Source organism: Panthera leo, chromosome A3, assembly GCF_018350215.1.
Source record: "Panthera leo isolate Ple1 chromosome A3, P.leo_Ple1_pat1.1, whole genome shotgun sequence".
NCBI lineage: Eukaryota > Metazoa > Chordata > Mammalia > Carnivora > Felidae > Panthera > Panthera leo.
The window spans coordinates 89,295,402-89,321,617 of NC_056681.1; the positions used below are offsets into that span (position 1 = coordinate 89,295,402).

Below are 26,216 nucleotides of genomic sequence, written 5' to 3' on the forward strand. Positions count from 1 at the left end.
ACCATCCCCAACTATGCTTCCAGGCTCAGAGCCATCTTCTCCATGAATCTTCCAGAAATGTTCTCCTTCTCCTCTCAATGGTCAGTGCATTTATTTGATCTGCATCTCTCTGAGGTCCCTGACCCCTTAAGCATCTATGTGTCCTTGTCTGTCAGAGATTGCACAGCAGGGACCAGGGGGCTGGTTTTAGGTACTTTGCAGATCCACAGGACCCACTCACCCCTGTCCATCTTAACATGGGGCCACATATCAGAGGGATTTAACCAAAAATGAGTGACTGAGGTTGCTGGGGGGAGAGGTGAAAGGTATGGTCAGGGTTAGGAATCCAGGTTCCAAAGCCACAGACCAAAGTCCCTCGATGGTGATGCTGGTTTGACAAAATCCCAGAATTACAAGAGACTGTACTGTTTACACAGGATGTAGATAAGAATACCCCTTTGCATATATCTATCATAGAACCATCTAGGCCACCTCCCTCCTCTGAAATAACTGGGGCCAGAAAAGGAAGGGTATTTCCATGTCCAGGGTTACATAGGGGTGGAAGGCACCTAGGAGCCTCAAATCCCTCAACCCCAGTTCTGGGGCAATTCTACAAGATATCAGCATGGAAGGGGCACCTGGGTGGCTCAGTCCGTTAAGCGTCCAACATCTGCTCAGGTCATGATCTCACAGTTAGTGAGTTCGAGCCCTACAACAGGCTGTCTGCTGTCAGCACAGAGCCTGCTTCAAATCCTCTGTACCCTCTCTCTCTGCCCCTCCCTTGCTCTCTCTCTCTCTCAAAAATAAATGAAAACATTAAAAAGAAAAGACATCATCATGGAAGACCCTCCTGTCCTCATAACAATAACTGAAAGAAGGGTCGTCTCCCAGTGAGTTCACAGCAATGCCTGCATCCCCCAAAGTTGATGCTTACTGGGGCAGGGCACCCCAGGCAAGGGTAGGAAGGTCCTTCCTTACTCTCACTCAAAGCCATGCCCAGCCCGACACAGAGAAACTGGAGCATTGAAACATGGGCGTTTCAGGCAAAGTGGAGAGTTTGGAAGTCCCAAAGTTTGCAGAACTGAAATAAATAAATAAATAAACAAACAAAATTAAAATTAAAATTAAAATTAAAATTAAAATTAAAATTAAAATTAGAAAAACAGCGTCCGAGGCCAGGGGAGAATGAACTGGCAGAGGGGGGTGTGCATGAGAGACCGGAGCAGGGATGGCTGGTAGGGAAGCGGGAGGAGGTGGGGGCAGCAGCTTATGTCGCATCATGCCTTGATTGCTCAGTGTCTGATTGTTCTTACCTGGGTCAGTCTTGCACCTGCCCAGGGCAGAGAGCCACGCATTCTCCCCTCACCCAAAAGACTGCTTGAATCATTCTTACCGTGGTCCCAATTGCTGGGACTTGCAGAAGATAATGATTTATAGGCAGACAGGGTCCCAAGCCTTTCTCTTGTCTTCCTTCAGCCTTCCTATACTCTCCTGTTCCTTCCCAGTAGTCCTGGGACCCCCAGGGTTAAACATCTGTGCTGAGATTGGTCCTTGGCTTCCCCGCCCCAGGCCACCCTCAGGGAGGCCCCAGGGAAGGGGAAACCAGGGACATATGGGGAGGGGTTCTGCTTTCCCTGTGGCTGACCTCTGATCACCTTCAAGGGGCCCTTGAGAGGTAAACCCATATAATTCTGGCAGCATGACAGGAAGTATAACCCCTCAGAAAAGAAACCCATCCAGCTACCCCAAAGAGCTTTAGAAACAATCATGGCCTCCAGCCTAGATAGCCTACTCTTGGGAATTTATTCTAGAAAATAAATGTAGCTGAAGTGAAAAGTGATAGGTTTGAGACTATTTTTCTTGGAAAAGCACCGCCTATGCTGTTAGATCTAAGGGTCTAACCAGGGACGGTTATTTAGACTTTAAAACTCGATTTTAAAAAATTGTGGAGACACTTGGGTGACTTGGTTGGTTGAGCATCTGACTTCAGCTCAGGTCATGATGTCACCGGTTCGTGTGTTTGAGCCCACATCAGGCTCGCTGCTGTCAGACTGACATCTCAGAGCCCACTTTGGACCCTCCGTCCCCCTCTCTCTGCCCTTCCCCTGCTTGCACCCTCAAAAATAAACATTTAAAAATATACAAATAAATAATTATAAAGACTTGGAAATGAATGAAAAAGGCAAATAAAAACTGTTCAGTGTAATAGTATGCCAAAAATGCATGCAGATAGGCAAGAACTTAAAGTGTATAAAGGTACTGACGTTTGGTTCCCTTCCCTTATGTTCATCTGTTTTGTTTCTTAAATTCCACATATGAGTGAAATCATATGATATTTGTCTTTGTCTGACTGACTAAAAATAATATAAAACCAGAGAGGGAGGCAAACCATAAGAGACTCTTAAATACAGAGAACAAACTGAAGGTTGCTGGAGGGGGTGTTGGATGGGAAGGGCTAAAGCGGTGAAGGGCACTAAGGAGGAGACCTGTTGGGATGAGCACTGGGTGTTATATGTAAGTGAGGAATCACTAAATTCTACTCCTGAAATCATTATTACACTACATGTTAACTAACTTGGATTCAAACAAAACAAAACAGTAACTTGTCACTGGGAAGCTATCAAAGATCTTATAAACAGGATGAAAACTGTGTTTACAAAGCTGTTTTAGGTAGAAGATAATGTTATAAATTTTGGCACTCTTTCAGTTTCTGTAAAAATCCCAAAGAGGGATAAACGAGCTTTATGTTTACACTTACATTTTTATAAATAATCAATAAAAAATTGAATAAAAAAAAGCGACATTTGGATATTTACTATTAAAACTTCAATTAAAGACTTTAAAATTAGAATATCAGATGCTGTCTAGAAGGCATTTAAATAAATGGGCATCCTCAAAGAGATTAAGGGTACACTTATTATGATGAGCACTGAGTAACAGAATTGTTGAATTACTATATTGTACACCTGAAACTAATATAATGCTGTATGTTAATTATACTGAAAGTTTTTTAAGTGTAGAGAAATATTATGATTAAAAAGTAGTTGATAAAAAATAAAATATAAATGGATATCCTCACTATTATTGAGACTATAAACTGATATGATCTTGGCACAGCTTGGTATAATCTACAGGGTAAACTGGCAATATATATGAAAAGCCTTAAAATGTCTTTCTTTCAGAGGGGTGCCTGGGAGGCTCAGTCAGTTAAGCGTCCGACTCCTAATTTCGGCTCAGGTCATGATCTCACGATTCATGAGACTGAGCCCCGAGTCAGGCTCTGCACTGCTCTGCACTGGCAGTGTGGGGCCTGCTTAGGATTTTCTCTCTGTCTCTCTCTCTCTGTCTCTCTCTCTGCCCCTCCCCCGCTCATGTGCTCTCCTTCTCTCTCTCTCTCTGTCTCTCTCTCTCTCTCAAAATAAATGAAGATTTTTTTTAACATTAAAAAAAAGTCTTCCATTCAGAAATTCCACTTGTAGGAATTTATCCAAAGAAAATAAAGAGAAATATGGGGAGATTTATGTACATGGATATATACTGCAATACTACTTATAATGGCAAAAGACTTGAAACCACCCAAGTGGTCAACAATAGAGAAAATTATTAAGTGCATTATAGAATAACCACATGGTTATTAAATATATTTTGTAATGACATTTAATGACAAGGAAGAATGTTCATGATATGCTGCATGGAAAAAAGAGTATATATTATGTATACATATATGTTATGTAAACATATATATCATATATGATTCTCTCTCTATTCTATATAAAGAGATAGATATATATACACATATTACATAAATCATCCTAATTTTGCACATATGCATATACCAAAATGTCAATGGTGATTATTTCTGGCAGGTAGGATTATGGGCTGTTTTTATTTTCTTCTTTAGGTTTTCATATATTCCAGTATTTAGGGATTACTACCAGAATCATATCACATCAGAAGGCATATAATGTCAGTTTTTCATGGCCAATGATGCTAAGTTTGGCCACCTGGTTAAAGCAATGTCCTCTAAGCTCTTCACAGTAAAGGTAACTTTTCCCCCTTGCTAACTATCTTCAGGGTGACACTTACTTGAAAACATCCGGATATCCTGTTTGCCTACAACTCATTACTCTATGCGAGCAGCATCCATTAATGATCCTGGTCAGAGGCAGTTATTTCATTGAGGGTTACACAATGACTATTTCCTACTACATTTATCAGCTGACATTCTTCTGTGAAGATGAGCTTCCCCCTCCCACACTTCTAGTGGACTGTGGACTGATGGATTTCTCCTCCTCCTTCTTGTTGTTATTATTGACTCCTGCATTTATTATTATTGCCATTATTATCATTCTTCAGTGTGTTATAACTGAAGGGTGGATAACTGAAGGGTGAATAACCCATTGTATTCTTCTTAACGTTCAAATTCTCCCAAATGTGACTGGTGGGTTTCCTTTCAAGCTAGTTCCTGTGACTCCATTCTTTGAGCACCCTCCCACATTCTGTAGCAGCTCCTCTTGCCCCAAATGTGGATTTCGCCACCTCTCCAAGAATCCCTGATTTCTATTAGTGGGTACTGGTACTTAGAAACCAAGATCTGAGTGCTAAATGTGTTCACTGTTACCAGGTGTCATTGCTTCTAGGCCCTTTCAGTGAAAAGAGCCAGGAAACTGGAAAATATAAACACAAATGTGTGTGTGTGGTGGGGGAGGGGGGTCATGAGTTCATATCCATACCTCCAATTCAGTGCAACATCACGTAGTTCTTTGTCCTTTCCCCTGCTCCAGATTTGTATCCTCCTACTTCCACAGTGAGAACCCTGGTTCCCAACATCAATATAATTACTTATCTATTCTATCCTACAATATACCCCGGTTTCAGATTACTACACCAAAACTAGTCCTGAGTCTGTGTTATTAACACTATTGCAGTTAGTTTTCTCTGTCCTTCAGGATGATAATCTGTCAACCATTCATTCCCTTAAATAATTATTTAATTCATAATAGCAAATTCCTTTCATCTTCAGTCCAAAATTAAAAGTAACTTCAGGGGCGCCTGGGTGGCTCAGTCAGTTAAGTGCCTGATTTCAGCTTAGGTCATAATCTCACGGTTTGTGGGCTCGAGCCCTGCATCCAGCTCTCTGCTGTCAGCACAGAACTTACTTTGGATCCTCTGTCCCCCACTACCCGCCCCCTCAGCTCTGCCTGCACTCTCTCTCTCTGTGTCTCTCTTAAAATAAATAAACTTAAAAATACATAAATAAAAGTAAGTTCGATGTCAGCTGGTACACCTTTAGACCTTTAGAGGTCTAAATCTAATTCCATGACCTAGGTGGAAAGCCAACAGTGGGGCTTCTGCCAACTCCTGGTGGTTTGCTTCCTCAGGTCTGATCCTGGACACACTGCACCCTGACAAGAGACTCCTAGCCTCAAGATCCTCCCAAATAATCTACTCCTGCAGAGATTTCATGAACCAGGCAGACTTTACTGACAACTTTCCAGGAACAGGCAGAGGGGACAAAAGTACACCATGTCAACAAATTTCACAACCAAGGAGGCATGAGCAGTCTCAAGAGGGCCCCAGCCACTGGCCTCTCAGCTCATCCCAGATGCTTGCTCTCCTTTCCACTGTTTCTCCCTCTTCTTCCTTCTCTCTCCCCTCTCTTGCCACGATCAAAAAGGACAATTCTTCCCCCTGCGTCAAGCAGACAAACGTCTTCCTCCTCTGAAGCCTTGCTCAAGACATTCTTATGACAAAGACAGCCTTCTTCCTACGGTGAATAAAATGTCCTCTGCCTCATCACACATATAAGGATTGGGATCTTTTTAAAGGTTGGTCAGTTATAAATGTCAAACAAATCGCTGCAAAACTCTCTCAAGAGGAGTCTATCCATCGACTTGGCTAATGCCTCTAAGAACCAAGTCACCAGACGGCTCACGCTGCCCAGGATCTTTCTACCTCAAGAACCTCCAGCTTCCAGAACCACCTCCTCATGGCTCCACAAACCTATTACTCTCACAGGCAAAGAGACCTGTCTAGGTCTCTTCCAGCTGGGACCACCCCACAATCCCTGCCAGAACACCAGCAAAAAGCCCTGGGAGAGAAACAGTGCTCTGTAGGCATGAACCATGGTCTGTGGACTGAGCTCAGCAGAGAGGAGAGTGGCCCCTCTGGTAGTGCCACAGTTCCTGGGGGAGAGCATCAGGTAAGAGACTCTCCTCTCAGCTTCTAATTTCTCATTGCTTCCATGCAGATGGCCTTGCTAAGCAACCTGCATGGACTAGAGCCAGTGAAGGCCTGGATGCCCCACTCATGGCCCTTCCAGAGTTTTTAGGGCTTAGAAGATGATCTTCTGTGGGCAAAAACTTTCCAAAAGGCCAGCATGTAGTGTTGGAAAACAGTCCCCAACTGGGATGTAGCAGGGAGGGAGGTGTGGGTCTTTCTGGGAAGCCTTTCAGAATCTTTGATGAGGGGAGGAGGACAGGTGAATTTTGAAAACTATTACAAAATTACTGTTGTACTGGTTATTTTCCAGTTAGTAAATAGGTAGCTTTGACAAGTGAATTGCTGATAGGGGAAACAGGTCAAAAATGGTTTAGTGATGTACAGGAATATTGGGGCCTTTCAAAATGCAAGAAAGATGTGGCACCAGGAGGAGAGTGGCAAGTGAAATGGTCTGGGAACGAGAAGAGGGTGGACTGGAGAGAAATGAGGATGTGGGTCCCCTGGCACAGCTGGCATGCTGCCCTGTAGCTGCCCATCTATCCCCAAAGCCCCCGCCTTCTCATGGTAATCTGGGGAGCACGAAGTACCTCCTGACCTTCTGTCGTCCTCCACCATTTCTCAATGTGTCTCAAACCCATCATTAGCACTCCTATCCTTTGAGTTAAGCACTGGCCTCTGCGGCCTTCTCCATCAAGCAGGTGGCATTTTTGTTGGGATTCATGTTACAATTGTATCCGGTTTTGTGCTATTCTGGAGCTTTCTAGAAAGTCACATCACCTAGGCTAGGTAAGTAGTTTCTCTAGCTTGGTGATTTCCCAAATTGTTGTGTAGTCATATCGATTACTCCTCAGGAGAATCCAGACAGAGCCCAGAGTATAGCAGCCCTGTGCTTTCGAGGCGGTAGACCCAGAGGGGCAGGTAAAGTCAGCCAGTAAAATACTGGAGCCCTTTGTTCTCACTGACATGTTGTTGGAAAGCACACAACAGGGTAATTCTCATATTTAGTGATACTGGACCGCATCCCCCACTGGAGATGGTTCTAAGCCCAGGTGCCCAGAAGGCCTTGTGCTTCTTTCCATGATGGCTTTTACCTCCCAGAGGGATCAACTCCAGGGCGGAAGCAATCCAATGCTCAACACAGAGAAGACGTGCAGAGAAGTGCACAACTCAAGGCTCAAGACCTTCCTCGGGATAGGTGGGGCCCCGGTGAGGGAGCTCAAGCCTTCTGCCAGCTGAGTAATCTTGGGATTATTACCTGAACAGGTTACAAACTGGCTAAGAATAAGGGTTCCGGAGACAAGCTTACCTGAGTTCATACACTGGCTCCACCACTGGCCAGCACCATGTGCATGAGATTTAACTTCTGTCTGTTTCCTCATCTGTAAAATGGAACTTAGAATAACATCTACCTCGTAGGGATGCTTTGAGTTAATCTGATGAGCTAACGCATGTAAACTGCTTAACACACTGCCCTGCTCACAGTTAAGGGCTTAACAAATATTTGCTTTTTTATATGTGCATGCATTGCTACACACATACAAAGGCTATAAAGACATATGATGGCTAAAATAGACTTGGCGATAAATTTAAATGTGATGATACCACATGTTGGTGAGGATGTGGAATCACTGGGACATTGCAGATGGGATGTTAAATGTAGAGCCACTCTCAACAATGGTTTGGCAGCTTCCTATGAAGAGAAACATACACTTACCACACTTACCATATGAACTAGCGCTCCATTCCTAGTTACTTACTCAAGAGAAATGAAAACATACGTCCACACAAAGAATGCTCATAGTATATTATCTACAATAGCTCCAAGCTGGAAACAGCCCAGGTGTTCATCAACAAGTGGATGGATACACACATTCTGGAACAACCTCTCAGTGGAATACTACTCAGCAATAAGAAGTCATGAACCAATGATACACACACGGCAACGTGGATGAATCTCGAAAACATTACGCTTCGGAAAAGAAGCCAGACACACAAGGCTACGTGCTGTAGTATTCCATTTATATGGCATTTTAAACAGGAAAACAATACAGACAGAAAACAGACGAGTGGTTGCCAGAGGTTGGCAGGAACGAGGGAGATCAACTTTACAAACGGGCATGAGCGAACATTTTAGGGTGATTGGGAGCGTCCTACAGCTTCATGGTGGTGGTAGATACATGACTGAATCTGTTTGTTGAAACGCAGAATGGTACACATGCAAAAGGTAAACTATACCTTAACGAACCTGACATTACCTACGACAGGAGGGAGCTGGGTAGGGAGAGTACATCAAGGATACTTTCTCATTTAAACACACCTGTGCCATGTGAACTTTTCTAATGAGCATGTCATTTATGTGCTGGGTAATAACTTTATTAGAGTTGGAAATAATAACGATGCGATATATCTACCTTGAAGGGATGTCGTAAGATGCAAACGGAATGAGACAATGTGTATAAAGCATACACACAAGTGACCCATGGATCTTCCAAAGGGGCCGGGGGGCTCTAGTGAGAGTGACATCCAGGACTTACCTCAGTGACAAAGAGTGTGCGAGGATCAATGATATCCAAGAAGTGCCTGAAGCGGCCATAGAAGGATGTCTGGGGAAGGAGGTGGGAGAGGAGAGCAGGTCAGCCACTGGAGATCATCCTCTAAACCCCATGGACCACACCCCACAGCCTACACTTATTATTGGGGTCCCACAGTCCCCAGGACTCCCCATGTGATGAGTGCCAATGAGACCTTGCTTCTCAGTGACCTGAGGGCCTCCCAGGTCTGAAGTCTTTTTAAAGTCAACCCATAAAGACCATTAAGACACTCAATGACTGTCTCAGCTGCTCTTCAAAAATGCCTCGCATTTTCCTCTCACTTCCCCAAATTCCCTGAGATCCACTCCCAGCTTCCCACTGCTCCCAAGCACCCATGAGCACACAGGCTAAAGGTGAGACCTGGGCCGAGCCCTCTCCTGGCCTTCCCTGTCCACCACAGCCTCCCTGCCTTGCTTTGGACGTCTCCAGTGAAGGAGGGTCCCTCTCCAAGGTCCAGCTCAGGCTCTGTCCCCGAGGAAATCTCTCCACGGGCAAAGCTCAGGCATGACAGTGCCCAGCTCACTCCCCTTACGCCCTCCTATACCCATAGCCCTGGAGCTGCTGTGAGGCTCAGGACAGGGCCTGCCTGCCCTGGCCTCACCCCAGAGCAGGGGCCCCAGAAAAACAGGGCTTTGTGCAAAGCAGGCCACAGGCATTAGCGCACAATGAAAGGAAACCAGGCAACAGGCACCACTGCTCCTGGGCCCTCTGCCTTAGGGAAAAAGCCAAGCTCAATGGGAGGTGAGAAGATGCCAAGCTGGAGGACAAAGGGGAAGCCACAAATACCGGGGGTTGGTGCCTCACTACACTCCAGGCTCTACCCCAAATCTGCACTGGAGCCCCACCGCTCCCCCAGCACCGTCCTCTGCATGGCGAAGGAAGCAGATACCTCCACACTCCCTCCCTCCCTCCCCTTGCTCATTAGGACACCAGATCCTATAGCCTCCTGCTCCTTACCCTTCCTAATAAAGTCCTGCAATAGTCCCCTGAAAGTCCCCTGCGCACGCCAGGCCCCATGCTGCCTCCATCTCTCTGCTCGCTGTGACGCCCCCTGCATGGAGGACCCTCTCCACCTCCTACATCCACCCCCACTGAGGCGCTGCAGTTCACAGAGCAGGTCAAGCTTCGGCATTGTTCCTAACTAAAACGTTGCTTCTCGGACCTCTTATAACTCAAATGGTCTCAACCATTTTCCCCACGTGTACATAATGCTCACATTGTTGTCCTGGCAAAATTTCCCCTCTAAGTATCTAGTCTCAGGAAACAGAGACGTTCAGAGGTGCGGTAAGATGTGAATGCTGAGGGTGCTCACCGCTGCAGTATTTGCAAAGGTGGATGGTGAGCAAATAACAGTCCAATCACATGATTGAACACTCTCCAGCCATTTGAAATGTTCTTGGACATTTATGACATGAAAATAGGCTTCTGATTTTGTGGAATGCATACAAACAGGATAATTCCAACTCAAAAAAATAAGGAGATACGGGGCATCTCAATGGCTCAGTTGGATAAGCATCTGACTGTTGATTTCTGCTCAGGTCATGATCTCACTGTTCGTGCAATTGAGCCCCCCGGCGGGCTCTGCGTTGACAGCATGGAGCTTGTTTGGGATTCTCTTTCTCTCTCTCTCTCTCTTTCTCTCTCTCTCTCTCTCTCTCTCTCCCTCGCTCTCTGCCCCTCTCCTGCTCACATGCTTTTTCTAAGTAAATAAATAAACTTTAAAAAGAAAAAAGCCAAGGAGATAAATAGAGCTAGATGGACGGTAAGTGGATAACAAAGAGACAGAATGACATCCAGACCCTGATCTACTAAAATGAACCAGGGTTCCTTAGAGAAGTGGCTGATTCCAGGGCCAGGGAAGGGAAGGCACAAGATGAACCTGGTACATCTCGTTGTGTCAGAAAGTAATGAAGTGCCAGCCCACAAAATGATGGGGACGTGTTAAAGGGACCAATGAGGGGCAGATGGACATTGTGTGCCTCTAGATGTGACACCCTGAGAAGTTCACAGTGTCACTCAAATAGTATTCTGGAGGGATTGAATCTAATCATAAGGAGACACCAGACAAACCCAAACTGAGCAGTATGCCATAAAATAACCAGGCTTGTTCATCAAATATGTCCATGTCATAAAGACAAAGAAAGACTGAGGACCTGGTCCACGTGAAAGGACACTGAAGAGACAAGACACCTAAATGTAATATGTGATTCTGGACTGAAGCACAGAAAAGTGTCCTCAAGGACATTACTGAGAGAACTGACAAAATTGGCACAGGGATCATAGCTTAATAAAAGTATTATAGCCATCTTAAATTTCTAAATGTAATAACTACACTTGAGGCTATTGCTAGACACTGGATGTTTGTGTCCCTCCCCTAATTCCTATCTTAACCTAACACCTAATGTGATGGAATTTTGAGGTGGGGCCTTTTGACACGAAATGACACTAGTGCTCTTATAGAAGAGACCTCAGAGGGCCCCCTCACCCCTTCTGCCATGCAAGAACACGGAAGATGGCTGTCTATGAACCAGGGCTCAAGCTGTCACCAGACGACGAATCTGCCAGTGCCTTGAGCTTAGACTTCTAGCCTCCAGAACTGTGAGAAATTAATTTCTGTTGTTTACAAGCCACCCAGTCTATGGTATTTTTGTTACCGCAGACTGAATGAACTAAGACAGAAATGTAAGAGAATGTCCTCATTCTTGTGTTACACTAAGTAGTAGGGAGACAAATGAATATAAGCTACTCTCAAACGGCTGAGAAACAATAGCATGTGTAAGTAGAGAAGGTGGCAATACAATCTGGAAATGTAGATACTTTTATTTTCTTTACAGACTGAAAATGTCTTTGGTGATATCATGCATATTTGCTATGTTTCCAGACTTTATGATCATCCGCAGATAAAAAGAATAAAAAAGGAAGTGTGGCAAAATGTTAAAAACTGGTGGATCTAGGCAAAGAGTATAGGAAAGTTCTTTATTCTTTTTTTTTTTAATGTTTTTAATGTTTATTTATTTTTGAGAGAGAGAGAGACAGAGCATGTGCGGCAGAGGGGCAGAGAGAGAGACACACACAGAATCGAAAGCAGCCTCCAGGCTCCGAGCTATCAGCACAGACCCCGATGGGGGGCTTGAACCCACGAACCATGAGATCATGACCTGAGCCGAAGTCAGAAGCTCAACCGACTGAGCCACCAAGGTGCCCCTGAAAGTTCTTTATTCTTTTTTTTTTTTAATTTTTTTTTTTTTTTACATTTTATTTATTTTTGAGAAACAGAGTGAGACAAAGTGTGAGCGGGGGAGGGGCAGAGAGAGAAGGAGACAGAATCTGAAGCAGGCTCCAGGCTCTGAGCAAGCAGTCAGCACAGAGCCTGATGCGGGGCTTGAACCCACAAACTGTGAGATCATGACCTGAGACAAAGTCGGACACTCAACCGACTGAGCCACCCAGGCGCCCCAAAAGTTCTTTATTCTTATTGCGACTTTTCTGTAATACAAACTACTTCAAAATAAAAAGTAGAGAATTATTTTAAGTTAGATGAAAATACATTAAAACGTTAACAGAGATTGACTCTGAGTAATAGGAATATGGATGGTTTTTATTTCTTTTTAAAATGAAAAAAATCAGCATTATATACAATACATAAAAGTAATATTCTATTTTTAAAATATATATTTAATTCAGTCGGTTAAGCGTCTGACTCTCGGTTTCGGCTCAGGCCGTGATCTCACGGTTTCATGAGTTCGAGCCCTGAACTGGGCGCATGCTGGCAGTGCAGAGCCTGCTTGAGATTCTCTCTCCCTCTCTCTCTGCCTCTCTCCCATTCATGCTGTCTCTGTCTCTCTCAAAATAAATAAATAACCTTAAAAAATTAAAAAATAATAAAATAAAAACATATATTTAATTTAAAATACTATCTAATATATTACTTGATTATAAGCTCCTGAAGGAGGCGGGCTGTTGGCTGTTCTTTCCATCTCCTCATCCTCCTTGGCTCCTGGTCTCGTGATTCATACCTAGAAGGGGCTCCAGCAACACACCTGTCACAAGAATGAATGAGTGAGCAGGTGAGCAGTCTATGGCCTGGAGGTTGCCTGGAGAGAATGGAGCCCAGCCAGGGCTCTGAAGGGAGAGGACTTCAAAGGGACAAACGTATGGCAGATGGTGGCTCAAGGAAGGAAGAGGAGCAGCAGGGGCAGAGGTGAGAGCCTGGAAGATGGGCCTGAGTAAAGCAACCTCTTGAAGATGGTGGGTGAAGACGTCTAGCTTCTGACTGCCCTGTGGTCTGGCACTGTCTTCACCCTGTCCTAGCCCTGCTGGTCCCCTGTGTCACTCTCCACCCAGCCACTAAGAGAGAATCCCAGGAAAAACATTTTGCTCCACAGATATCTACACCCTCTTCTGAGTTGGGCTCAGGGAACGCTTCTTGGATAAGCATTCAAGAAGCCGAGTCCATCAAGAAACACAAGTAAACAAATAAATACAAAATACTGTGACCAGAGCTTAAATGAAGCATTATAAGTACAGTGGGGACACAGATGATTTCTCCCTCATGAGTCAAGGAGGCTTCCCAGAGGCTCTGGAGTGGGTGGACAGCCGAGTTTACCAAGCAGAGAAGGGTATCAGCAAGGGTTCTGACGCATGAAGGCCAGAGTCAGAAACTGCACCACTGTCAGCCAAAGGAGGGACTGAAGTGTGATAAAAGACATTTCAGAAAAAAGAGGGCAAGGCCAAGAACAGATAGGGTTTGACCGGAATGTTCTGATAATTTTTTTTTAAATAATCACTGTAGGGGCACCTTGGTGGCTCAGGCAGTTGAGCATCCAACTCTTGATTTCAGCTCAGGTCTGATCTCATGATTGTGAGATCAAGCCCCAAACTGGGCTGGCAATATAGAGACTGCGTGGGATTCTCTCTCTTGCTATCTCTCTGCTCCCCCCTTCCCCTGTGTGCGCTCTCTTGTTCTCTCTCTCTCTCTCTCAAAATAAATAAAATCAAATTTGAAAAAATAATCACTTTAGTTACCTGGGGAACTAGCTATATTATTGTATTTATCCAATCTATGTACATTAAATACCTACTATGTGCAAATAACTAAGCTGAGAAGTGCAAGGCAAACAGAGATATAGACCCATCCCAAGACCTTAGCAAACGTATCATCACCTAGAAATTTTTAAAAATTAAAAGAAAAGCAACTACCAGACTTGTGGTTTTATTCATTCATTCACCAAATAGCTACTCAGGACCTACTATGTGCCCAGCACCGCGCTGGGTCCTGGGGTAGAACAAGGGGCTGGCTGACTCACGGCGGGAATGAAGAAGAACAGAATATGGATAATGCCTTGATTTCTAGTTAGATACTAATGCTTATTAACCAGGACAAGGAAAACAAGAAGCATACTGACTTAGTGGAGGGGAAGATAAAAGTTCTGTATTGGTCATGTGAGTTTGAAATACTTAAAGGGCCTTCCAGATGTAATTTCAATAAACACTGGAAAGATAGGCCTGAGATTCAGGAAAGGAGTTCTGAGTTATAAATCGCAAGCACAGATGACAATGTACTAATCCAATCAGCCTAAGACCCCCAGGGACAAACACATAGTCTGACAAAGTCACATCTACTGACTCACTGCAGCGAGGGAGAGGCCACACAGCAGAGGAACCATAGGGCATGTCACCAAACAAAGGGGAAAAAATAGGGTTAGTACAGAATTCTGGAGAAAGGTAGAGTAAAATTTAAATGACGTGGTGCTTTAATAGGCTCAAAGCAAAGCACAGCTATGAGGTAAAGGGTCCATCTAGGTCTATACTGAGAAATGGGCACTGGATCTTGTTTCCTTAGAAACTATAAAATCAAGATAAATATGGAATGTTATGTCCAGAAACTATTGCACTTGGGTTAGTTCTCTAAGTCAAAGTGACTTCGACCCACCTATCAAGAGGTGGATGTTTCATTCCTACTGACGTTATTTTAAACAGCAAAGTTTCTGGCAATCTATGATCTTGGAGAATGCGATTTCTCAGCGAGTGTGGAAGAGTAGTGTTCAAAGAAGTAAGTCATTGGGAAACTTTATAGCCTTGTGAGAAACACTGATTCTTCGTAGAGGGGGCTTATATGCCTGTCCTCCCCGTCCTCCCCAGACTGAAAAATGGCAACAAAGGGTTTTACTTTCTCTGTCTGAGTTAATTTTTATTTTCTCAAAAGTTTTAAATGTATGGGCTTCCTCTCCCCTCCAAAATTCAGCCCCCATCTTTACCCAATCAATCGTGGATGTTTTTCCTTTCCTTTTTCTTTACCGGAAGAATGAGTCAGCCCAGTGATTCCTTCTCTTTCCCTTCCCAAGAGAGGTGAGTCATCTCATTCTCAGCAGGACCTGCAGCACAGACAGTCTCACCTCTACACCCCCTGGGGAGAGGCGGCTAGGGAGCACCAGCTGAGGGCCAAGGCCTGAAAGAAACTGACTGTCCTTCTATACCCAGACCTCTAAGTCAGGGCTCTTCCAGATCAGGAATAAAATACGCACTGAATCTATAGCCCAAAGGCAAAAAGGCTGGGCCAGCTCAGTAGTCCTCAGCCAGGCTGCACAACCTGGGTATCCCCAAACAAGGTCTTCCACTCAGGGATTCAAATTCTATTGGCTGGGGTGGGCTCCAGGCATTGGTGTCCATTTAAAACCCTGCCCAGGTGGTTCAAATGTGCAGCAGGGATTGACAGCCACTGGACTAGAAGGTGTTGACCTTGTCCACAGCACAAACCCGCTCCAGGACCAGCCTCGGAAACAGTCACTCTCCAGCCTATAAGATGTAAACAACTAAAACATAACTACCTGCAAGGCATTTTCATCCTGGAACTTGAGTTCAGGCAAACTCCATAAGAAATCTCCCTACTGCCTTCCAACTCTCAGCCCACACACAGCTTTCTTCCTAGAAGTGAAGAGTGCACTTTCCTGTCCAGCCAGCTCCTCCTCCCCCGAGGGAGCCTCGTGCAACCCATCTGCTCTGCTGCCTCAGTGGATTTCTGGATTTCCCATGCACAAACACAGCACACTCACACCCCCAGTCAGCTAGGTAAATGACTCAGGCAAAGGAAGAGTAAAAGGAACTTTAAAAACAAAACACAACTTATTTCTGGATAGACTGAAACGCAAATGGGAAGAAGCACATATGTTAGCTCCCTGTCCTAGGACCTGACTTGCCAAAATGGTGTCTGGGCCCGAAGAAAAGAAAAAACAACTTCAGAAGAGGAAATGAGCAGAAAAGGAGGAGGAAAGAGAGCACAGTCAGGTCACAGAGCTTCCCCAGGAGCCGTCCTACTATCTTTCTCCCCTTTACCAAGCAATATGGCGCAGTGGTTAAAGCACGGACTTCAAGTTTATAGGAACAACAGGGGACAGAAGAACATGTTAAATAATACCACAGATCAGCCATCAGCCATATTCAGAATGAGGGACTCTACAAGGCAAACAATCTAGTTTCTTCAACAAATGGGAAAAAAAAAAAAAAACGAAAGGAGAACCAATAGATTAGAAGAGGCTTATCAGTCAAATATAATGTAATATAATGTATGGAACATATATGTATGTTCCTGATTCAGACAAATCAATTATTTAAAACATGATGTGATAATCACAGAAATGTGAATAGTGCAATATTGTGTCCCCTCAAAAGTCATATGCTGAAGCTTAACCTCCAGTGTGAGGTTAAGTGATGGTATTAGGTGGTGGGGCCTTTGAGAGATACTGAGGTAATGAGGGCAGAACCCTCACGAACGAGATTAGTGCCCTTATAAAAGAGACCCCACGAAGATCTCTCTACCCTTATGTCATGCAGTGCTGCAACTACAAAGTGCTGCTATCTATGAACCAGAAAACTGGCTTTCATCAGTTTGCCAGCACCTTGATCTTGAACTTCCAGCTTCCAGAACAGTGAAAAGTACATTTATATTGTTTGTATGCTACCCAATCTATGGTATTTTGTTATAACAGCCCAAACAGACTAAGACAAATAGTAACTGGTTTGAAGATGTTAAGAAACAATAATTTTAGGTGTGTTAATGGTATTGTGGTTATGTTAAAAAAAAAACAAAAAAAAAAACAACCCTCTGATACCATGTGAGAAAGAAAGCACTTCACATCTGTGATATTCTTCCCCCAAAATGCATAACTCCAGTCTAGCCATAAGAGACAGCAAATTGAGAGATAGTCTACAAAATACCTGACCAGTACTCCTCAAAGCTGCCAAGGTCATCAAAAACAAGGAAAGTCTGAGAAGCTGTCATAGACCAGAGGAGGCTAAGGAGACATGAAAACTAAATGTAATGTGGGATCATGGATTGGATCCTGGAACAGAAAAAGGAATATTAGTGTAAAAAATAGTGAGATCCAATAAAGTCTGGGAGTATAGTTAATAGTAATGTTCCAACACTCAGTTTTGACAATTGTACCATGGTCAGTTGTCAACTGTACCATGAGATGATAACATTAGGGGAAACTAGGTGAGAGTTATACCGGAATTCTGTGCTTTTTGACTTCCATAAATCTACAAATATTCTGAAGAAACTGGTGCAGCCACTCTAGAAAACGGTATGGAGGTTCCTCAAAAAATTAAAAGTAGAACTACCCTACAACCCAGGAATTGCACTACTAGGGATTTATCCAAAGGATACAGGTGTGTTGTTTCGAAGGGGCACATGCCCCCCAATGTTTATAGCAGCACTATCAACCAACAATAGCCAAAGTATGGAAAGAGCCCAAAGGTCCATTGACAGATGAATGGATAAAGAAGATGTGGTATATACATACAACGGAGTATTACTCGGCAATCAAGAATGAAATCTTGCCATTTGCAATTACGTGGATGGAACTAGAGGGTACTATGCTAAGCAAAATTAGTTGGAGAAAGACAAATATCATATGACCTCATTCATATGAGGACTTTAAGATACAAAACAGATGGACATAAGGGAAGGGAAGCAAAAATAATATAAAAACAGGGAGGGGGACAAAACATAAGAGACTCTTAAATATAGAGAACAGAGGGCTGCTGGAGGGGTTGGGGTAAGGGCTAAATGGGTAAAGGGCATTAAGGAATCTACTCCTGAAATCATTGTTGCACTATATGCTAACAAACTTGGATATGAATTTAAAAATTAATTATTAATTAAAAATAAATAAATAAAACTGGGATTATGAAATATCCAAAGCTTTATTTAATGGGAAAAAAAATTATTCTGAAGTAAAAAAAAAAATTATTTAGAAAAAGTACTGGGATGGCTGGGTGGCTCAGTCAGTTAAGCGTTTGACTCTTGATTTCATGGTCATGAGATCAAACCCCACATCAGGCTCTTCACTGCTCTTTCTCTCTCTCAAAAGTAAATAAATAAACATTTTTTTAAGTCCTTATTTTTTACAGCTATCTACTAGCTGGTACAATGAAATGATGGGTTGTCTGGGCATTGCTTTAAAATAATTCCTTGGGGGAACCTGGGTGGCTCAGTCAGTTGAGCATCCGACTTTAGCTCAGGTCACGATCTCACAGTTTGTGGGTTCGAGCCCCGAATCAGGCTCTGTGCTGACCGCTTGCTCAGAGCCTGGAGCCTGCTTCAGATTCTGTGTCTCCTTCTCTCTCTGCCCCTCCCCCGCTCATGCTTTGTCTCACTCTGTTTCTCAAAAATAAATAAATGTAAAAAAAAAATTTTTTTTTTTAATAATTCATTGGTTGGGATTGGGGGCATATACATGAAATGAGGCTAGCCTCACAGAGGCAATTGTTGAAGCTCAGTGATGGGTGGGCTCTTCTCTGATGACTGTCTCCACTTTTGAAAGTCTGAAAACCTTAATGACAATAAGAGGTACCTGGGTGGCTCAGTTGCTTCAGCGTCTGACTTCGGTTCAGGTCATGATCTCACAGTTAGTGGGTTTGAGCCTCACATCGGGCTCTGTGCTGACAGCTCAGAGCCCGGAACCTGCTTCAGATCCTCTGTCTCCCTCTCTCTCTCTGCCCCTCCCTTACTCTGTCTTTCAAAAATAAATAAACACTAAAAAAAATGTTAACAATAAACCAACAAACAAGGACTCTGGAGCCAGACTGCCTGGGAAGTGAGTTAATCTGTGTGTGTGGCAGCTTCCTCACCTATCTGTCTCACGGAGTTGTTGTGAAAATTAAATAAGCCAATATGCCAAAAGCCTGGAACGATGCTTGGCTGTTATCATCATCTTATGGGAAGAAAGATGGTCACAGACCAAAGCCCAGCAGGGCAAGCCATCTCTCTTCACCCTCTGACACTGGTGAGTGTTCTTTATTCCCCAGCCCTCCTGCACAGAGAACTTTGAAGGATGGAAAGAAGGGTCCTGAGGCGACTCTAGGGAGTAAGAAGAGAACTCCCTGCACCCAGTCTTGAAGAAAGCGATGAGACTAGTTGGGGACTGAGGGTGGTGTCCGTGGCATGGGCTCTGGGAATTGGGCCCCGGATTATGAACCACTCAGAGTTCAAGTGGCTGAAAGCAGCCAGTGTGATAGGAGAGAGGGGGAAGGAGGGGGTCTGATTTCAGGAAGAAGAAGTCAGCATGGGTGGGCCATGTGGGCTTTTGGGGCCTCTTCAAAAGGGAGGTCTTTATCTCAGAAGGAGGGGAAGCCACTGGAGAGTGTTTAAGTCTGTGGTGGGGGGAGGGGAGGGAGTCACCTGATCAGACCTGCGTTGTTGAGGCTGCCAAGTGAAAGAAGGATGGGATTGGAAGGGGGCCAGAGTGGAAGCAGGGAGACCTGTTAGGCTTCCACAGTGGCTCAGGAGATAGATAATGGCGGCTTGATCCAGGATTCCAGCAGGGAATCCGGTGAATTTGAGAGCTGTTTCAAGAGACGAGAACACTGGGCCTCTGGTTGTGTTTAGAGGGTGAGGGAGAGGAAGGGAAGTATGCAGGGGACTCGCAGGTCTCTTGGGAGTGTCAACTGGGTGGCAGGTTGGGCTGCTTGCACAGCAGGGAGTGGTGTGGAAGGAGCAGGAGGGGGCATGGGCAACGGTGGGAAGTTCCTTAACATGGACAATCACTTGCACTATGCTTTATGCAAGTCACTACGCTGGAGGAGGGCTGCTGCCAAAGCAAATACAACAAACACTCTTATTGCCCTCAAGAGCGGTGCCAAAAACAGATACCAGCAATGACTGGAGTAATCTCAAATGTGCATATATGGCTCCAGCGGTGATCACAGCAAAGGGCTCAGTCATTAAAGCCACTGGGAAGTTCTCAATAACTGTGTGTTGTGTGACTGAATGTCCCAGAACAGGTCCCCGAAAACGACAACCCACAAGTCTTTATTCAGCACATCACCATGTGTCTAGCCCCACCTCGGGGTAAGACAGAGACAACGGAGGGCAAGATCAGCCCCTTCTCTCAAAAGATTCACACAAGGGGTGAGGAGAACAAGTATTAGAGCAACACGGACAGACTGTCACTAAAGGCTAACCTAAGAGGATCCCACTTGGGGTGGCCAAAAAGGGGGGTCAGGAAAGAGTCAGTGACCTGGTCCCACCAGGGGTAATATATGGAAGAAGAGAGGAAGTGTTTCCAGAGTAGGAGGCCTAGCTGATCCTTAAAGGATGAGTGGTACGTGTGTGGAGGGCTGGGAAAGGGGGCCAGCCAAAAGAAGGGTCATTCAAGTTCTGGGAGAGGCACCCCTGACAGTCTCCTCCTAGACAGCACCCTACACTGGCAGGAAGATGCCAGTCTTGCTCTGACACCTACATGCTGAGATGGCTTAATTTTTTTTAAGGAATTAAAGTCCTGTTTTAAAACAGTGAGGGCATTGTTTTCAGAAGGCTCAGGGGCTTAATTCCTTAAGTATCAGTGAAGCTCGGTGCACCACTTTGCGGGAACCAGTCCCTCTCCCACACAACCACTACCACCAAAAAACAAAACAAAACCAAAAAACCCCCACAAAACACACACAAAAAAAATCCACCACCTCACCGACCTTGTACAATTTCCTTTCTTCCTGCAAACTTCTTTCTGTCCGCCTCCGCTGCCCCCCACCCAAGGCAAACCCAGTTCACTTCAGCCGAGCCTCTTTGCCCTTTTCCTAATAAAGTCCACTTCCTCCGCGCTGGCTGGAGGCAGTGGAGGAAGGAGGGTACGAGGCGGCCCGCAGCGTGGGAATGGCCCCTCCAAGCCTTCAGCACTGGTCGCACGTCCAGGCTATGGGTTCGATCCCCATCTCCGTGGCCGAGGACGAGTTAGTCACGCCCTGTCGGGAGTCCCCGGGTAAAAAGGCCACTGTCACCATGCTCCGAAGAGCCCGACAGGGTCCAAAGAGCCGAGCCCTCGGCGGCGCCAGGGCCCGGGTCCCAGAGACCTTCCTCGGAAGTCGCTCCGGGGGAGGAGCTGAAGCGGGATCCCAGGGACGCGGACTCTTCCAACAGCCCGCGGCCCCAGGGGATGACACAGCGTTTCCTCCGCACCCGGCTCTCCCCGCACGTCCTCCTTCCATCCCCGGCAGGGCACCAGCCGGCCGACTCGCATCAGCGAATCCCCCATTGGAGGGGAAAGGGGGCGCCAGGTCTCGGGGACCCCTCGGCCCGTGGCCCTAAACCATCGAGCACAGCGGACCTGGCTTGGGGTCAAGGGCTGGCAGTACGACCGCAGGGTCAGACACTGCCCAGGGGCTCCGCCAGCATCTCGGAAAGAACGTCATCCCCACCCAGGGAAAGTTAGAAGGCATCTCCGCCACGCCAACTTGTCATCCAGAGCCGGGCTCGAACTTTCCGCCGCGAGTGGCTGGCTGCACAGCTCAAAGCGACCCTGCAGAAGCCGCTCGGACCCGGGGCGCCCGGATTTCTGGCCGCGACTGTCAGTGGCCAATCACAGAGCGCCTCGGGCGGGAAAGGCTGGAGGGCGCGGGCAGCCGAGGAGTGACGGCACCGGCGGCCAATAGGGAGCCAAAGTGGGAGTCCTCGCCCACTCTGCTCGCCAATGGGAAAGGGATGGCTGTGGTCGAGGTCCCCGAGGCAGTAGCTGCAGGCTCCCCAGTGGCCGCGGGTCGGAGGACCCCAGGACTAAGGGGGATTTTGGAGAGGAGTGTGCCGCCCTCCCTGTGCCACCCGCCGACCTTCAGACCATAGCTCCGTCCTCACCTGCTGGAAGCGAGGTTTGCCCAGCTGGAAAGGAGGTGCATCGGTCGAGGTGTTAGCGGCACTAGCCGCCGCCGCCGATGCTGTAGTCGCTGTATCCGCCATGACCACTGACGCCTGCAATCTCCGGCCCTTTTAAAATGTCCCTCCTCGGCCCCCGCCACAGCTGCTTCTCCCGATTGGCCATGAGCAACCGCAGCGAGCCGGGGGCGCAAGGGATTGTGGGGAGTGTAGTTTTTCTAGTCACGGCGCTTGCCAACCCTAGACTGCGGAGAGTTGAACTGACTCAAACCCGATCTCCGTTCTTGCTGCCAGTTCTGAAGGGCTAGGCAATATGGGAAAAGCGTGCGTGTACGACTCTAAGGTCCCGATAGGGGGCCACAGGGCTCCCCCTCGCTGGTTACCTGCCCCTAGAAGTTTCACTTGCTGCGGAGGGCGTCGCTCCCGGAGCTCTAGTCCGAAAGAGCCCTACTCAAGCGGGTCCGACCCGGGACCAGATGCGCAAAGGCTCCGGGTTAATCTCGAAAGGCTTCCTGCAAAGACTTGCACTGCGGAGTCTTCATGCAGTTTCTTCTGCCGCCACCCTGCCCCTCCCCTTGTGCTCTCCAGCCATCCTGACACTGAGTACAGGAACATGCTGGGGTGCTTCCCACCTCTGACCCTTGAACATTCTGTACCCAGAAAACTCTTAACTTTTTTGTCTTTGCCTGACTCTGGCTCTCCTGACCTCAGCCTAAACATCGCATTTCCCGATCCATCACCCTACTTCCACAAAATCCGCTATATGCTCCTATTAGTATCCAGCACTTCTCCCTTGCAGCCCTCGCACTTTTTTTTTTTTTTAAATTTTTTTTTAACGTTTATTTATTTTTGGGACAGAGAGAGACAGAGCATGAACGGGGGAGGGGCAGAGAGAGAGGGAGACACAGAATCGGAAGCAGGCTCCAGGCTCTGAGCCGTCAGCCCAGAGCCTGACGCGGGGCTCGAACTCACGGACCGCGAGATCGTGACCTGAGCCGAAGTCGGACGCTCAACCGACTGAGCCACCCAGGCGCCCCCAGCCCTCGCACTTTTAATTATTTACGGCTTTGTCTATGTGGTTCCCACTGTTAGTTAGGTCCATGAGACAGGAAGTATGACCTTTTGATTCACTGCTGAGTCCTCAGTGCCAGGCTTGGGAGGACTACCAACAGGGACTCAAATTTGTATTGACTGTGTGAATTAAATAGTGGGAGCTTCAGAGCCCTGGCGGCTTCCACTTCCTTTGCCCAACTAAGGAAGATCCTCCTCAGCCTAATTCCCAGGCAGGAAGAGAAGTGGGAGTGGGGAGTGGGGTTCAGTAATGTTTATTAAGCACTACAAGGACGTTAGGTAAGAAGGAGTGCTGCAGATCGTAGAACAAGACGCAAGCAAGGATAATAAACACACTTGTGCAGAACGGAGTAGAAGATTCCCAGATGAATTATCTGGTCAGTGTGTCAGGCTGGCAGGAGGGGAAGGAAGCTACCCAAGAGGGAAGTAGAAATAGTTTTGATCCTAGGGAATCCCACTTTGGGTCTCCCTAGTCTCAAAGTGAGGTGCAGTATTGGCTCATGCCTGCTCATGTCTTTCTGGACAATGCATGATTTGTAGCAGCCAGTTCCTCATCCACCAACAAAACCCACAAGAAACAGACGGTTCCTAAAGCTAGAGAGAGATTCTAGCTAGCTATGAAGAACCATTTGTATCTTGGATTTGTATCATTTGCTACTAGACTACATGGTTTCACATTAAGAATCAAGTCTTTTACCCTCTGTATTCCCCCACAGTGCTCAATAAATGTGGGTATCTCGGCAAAGAAAAGACCGAGTCCATGCCACCTGTCAATGCTGTGCTGCTGCCCCTGATGTTAAGATGGGGGCAATGACATCCAAAACCCCATTACCCGCCTTTTCCCCCAGGAAGCCTCCTTCATACGTTTGTCAAAACAGGAACACAATAGAGCCACCTGCAGTATATGAACTTTTTATTCTTCATAAAGTGCTCAAAACATGAAGAACAAGCTCTTTATAAACAGGAGTTACAACTAGGAAGACAAACAGCAAAGCAGAACTGTGCCTGCTCTCTGCCCACCCCACCTGCAACTCTCCAAGTCGTGGCCAGGAGCAGAAACATCCAACAAGAACCTTGGGCTTCAACTCAAAGCTCTTCTGAAGACATCCTTGCCCTGGGCATTTTGGAGGCCCACAATCAAGGATGAGTGGAAGATCAGGGTCAGGGCTGGTAATGAATAGAGCCCGGAAGAATACATAGTAGAGGAGTGCTCCCCTTCCCCCAGAAGAGATACCTACCCAACCCCCACTGACCCCCAAAAAAACCATGACCCAAGATCTGGACACCTGGGGACACTTCCTCAGCTTTGATGAGTGATCATTAAGGTAGATAACATTACAGGGGCTTTCCCCCATGTGTCGGGGCTCCTCTGCCTCATCCTGGCAGAAGACATCACCCACAGAGCACATGTCCTTCCAAGGCTGTCGGAAAGATCCCATAGGCTCTCTCAGGAAGAAGAGGTAATTCCAGACGAGCTCTCACCTCCTCCCTGGGCCAAAAGTATCCTCCTTCAGTACCTCCTTACCCCAAAACTTTTGCTAAATCAGGGCACGCGAGCCACTAAAGGTTCCCTGTAGATGCCATGGGAAGCCGGCCATGTTTTCTGCAAGCTAACCAGGGCTGGGCCAAAAGACAGACACTTCATTTCAAAGTGCACTGCAGCCAAGCCAGGCAAGGCCATGGGGCAGAAGGGACAGGCTGGGAGAGCAGCCAGTGGATGGAGAGGAGAGCAACAAAGGCTTTTTTCCTAAGTATGGGCAGAGTGGGACCTCCCACTTCCAGAATGTAGTTTTTATCCCAGGACCCTCCACAAATGGGGTTGAGGGAGGAAGAGAAGGTGGCAGGAAAGTTAAAGGAGCAGTGGCAGCTTCGCCAGACCCTTAACTGAACTCTGGGGGAGGGGCACAGGGTGCAGCGAGTCTCACCATCCTCCTCTCCCATGTCCAGGGCTCTGACAGATCCAGCCCCATGTGCTCAACAGGGAGGGAGGGGGACACCAAACAGAGAGAGAGAGGTCTGCATCCAGAGGCTCTTGACCCCACCCACAAAAGGCACATTTTAATTGGTTTCCAAAAGTGCAAACCCTGCTGCAGCACAGAGTTTTGGCATCTGGACAGGCAACAAAAACAAAGATGGAGGCTTGATCCCCAAACACAAGCAGCCCAAAGCCCTGAGGCCTGGAGGGGCCCACAGCTTGGAGGCAGGTGAGGAGGTGCTCTCCCCACACTTGCCCCAGCTCTCCATACATTCACACATGACACTCAATGGAAAGATCAGAAGAGGAGGGCAGGGCGGGGGGCCTGGAGAACACACATCATCCCCATCCATCCACGTGGCACTCGTTCTGCAAACAGCTGGAAACACACAAAAATCAGAACACAGCAGAGATGAGACCAGACCATACAGGCTCCTTGCTCTCAAGGGAACAGACATGAGACTCCAGTTGCCCATAACTCCAAAATGGGCAACTTGGTTCCTGCCACAGCCCCAGCCCCAGTAATGCTAGGAGCCCTCCAGGGGCTGAAGACAAATGAGGAGGACAAGGGTTTAGCCTTGGACAAAATGACTGACCATTGTTGTGGGGTAATAAAGTATGTCCCAGATGCCACGTCAAATTGCAGCTCACCCCTGCTCCCCCTCGAGTACTAAATTCTTTGTTCCAATTCCCTGGAGCCCCTAAAACTAAGGGATATGGAAATAGGCAGGTGGGAACGACCGAGGGCTCCCCAAAACACACAAGTTGTACATGGAACCTGATGCCTCCAACGGGAGTCCAAAGGGTCCCCCTTCCAGCAGCCCCACGGAGGCAGAAGGGAAGAGGAGCAAGGAGTGACAACAGAGGACAGACAGCAGCCTGCCCAGGTGAGAGTGAGTTCAGCGGGAAGGAGGGCAGCGTAAGCCCTGTTTGGGCAGTGGGTCCACGCTGACCCTCCCGGGGGCAGGGGTGAGGAAGGCTACTTTGGGGGGTCAGGGGGGATCTGCAGCAGTGTGGGTGAGGTCTCCATGATCCGCACCAGCAGCCGGTCAATGTAGCTCTCCAGCTCCTGCACATGCTCGTCCCGCTGGCTCAGCTCCCGCTCCCGCTGCAAGAGCAGGCCGATGAGCTCGTCGTGGGTCAGGTGGTAGTACTTGGCCGACTGGTCCAGCACACCTGAGTCCTGAGGCCAGGAATGAGAATGAGCAGGGCAGCCTCAGGCCTACCTGCCTGT

At 46.8% G+C, this 26,216-nt stretch overlaps 2 protein-coding genes across 17 annotated transcripts in view; both read right to left on the reverse strand.

The window, feature by feature from the left end:
* Window positions 1–22,180, reverse strand: part of SFXN5 (sideroflexin 5) — a 117,022-nt gene extending 94,842 nt beyond the window's left edge. For 2 of the 13 annotated variants that reach the window (XM_042932689.1, XM_042932687.1), the window contains exons 1-2: window positions 21,919–22,177; window positions 8,736–8,804 (exon numbers count right to left, since the gene is read on the reverse strand). In XM_042932689.1, the coding sequence (XP_042788623.1) occupies window positions 8,736–8,804; window positions 21,919–22,020 (171 nt within the window). In that variant the 5' untranslated portion in view covers window positions 22,021–22,177. Of the gene's footprint in view, window positions 1–7,803; window positions 7,832–8,735; window positions 8,805–12,721; window positions 13,465–20,762; window positions 20,853–21,918 lie in introns of those variants that run through there. The other 11 variants (XM_042932680.1, XM_042932683.1, XM_042932691.1 and 8 more) reach the window with 11 other exon arrangements.
* A 1,723-nt stretch (window positions 22,181–23,903) lies between these two features.
* Window positions 23,904–26,216, reverse strand: part of RAB11FIP5 (RAB11 family interacting protein 5) — a 37,416-nt gene continuing 35,103 nt past the window's right edge. For all 4 annotated transcript variants that reach the window (XM_042932695.1, XM_042932693.1, XM_042932692.1 and 1 more), the window contains one exon: window positions 23,904–26,165. In XM_042932695.1, the coding sequence (XP_042788629.1) occupies window positions 25,962–26,165 (204 nt within the window). In that variant the 3' untranslated portion in view covers window positions 23,904–25,961. The remainder of the gene's footprint in view (window positions 26,166–26,216) is intronic.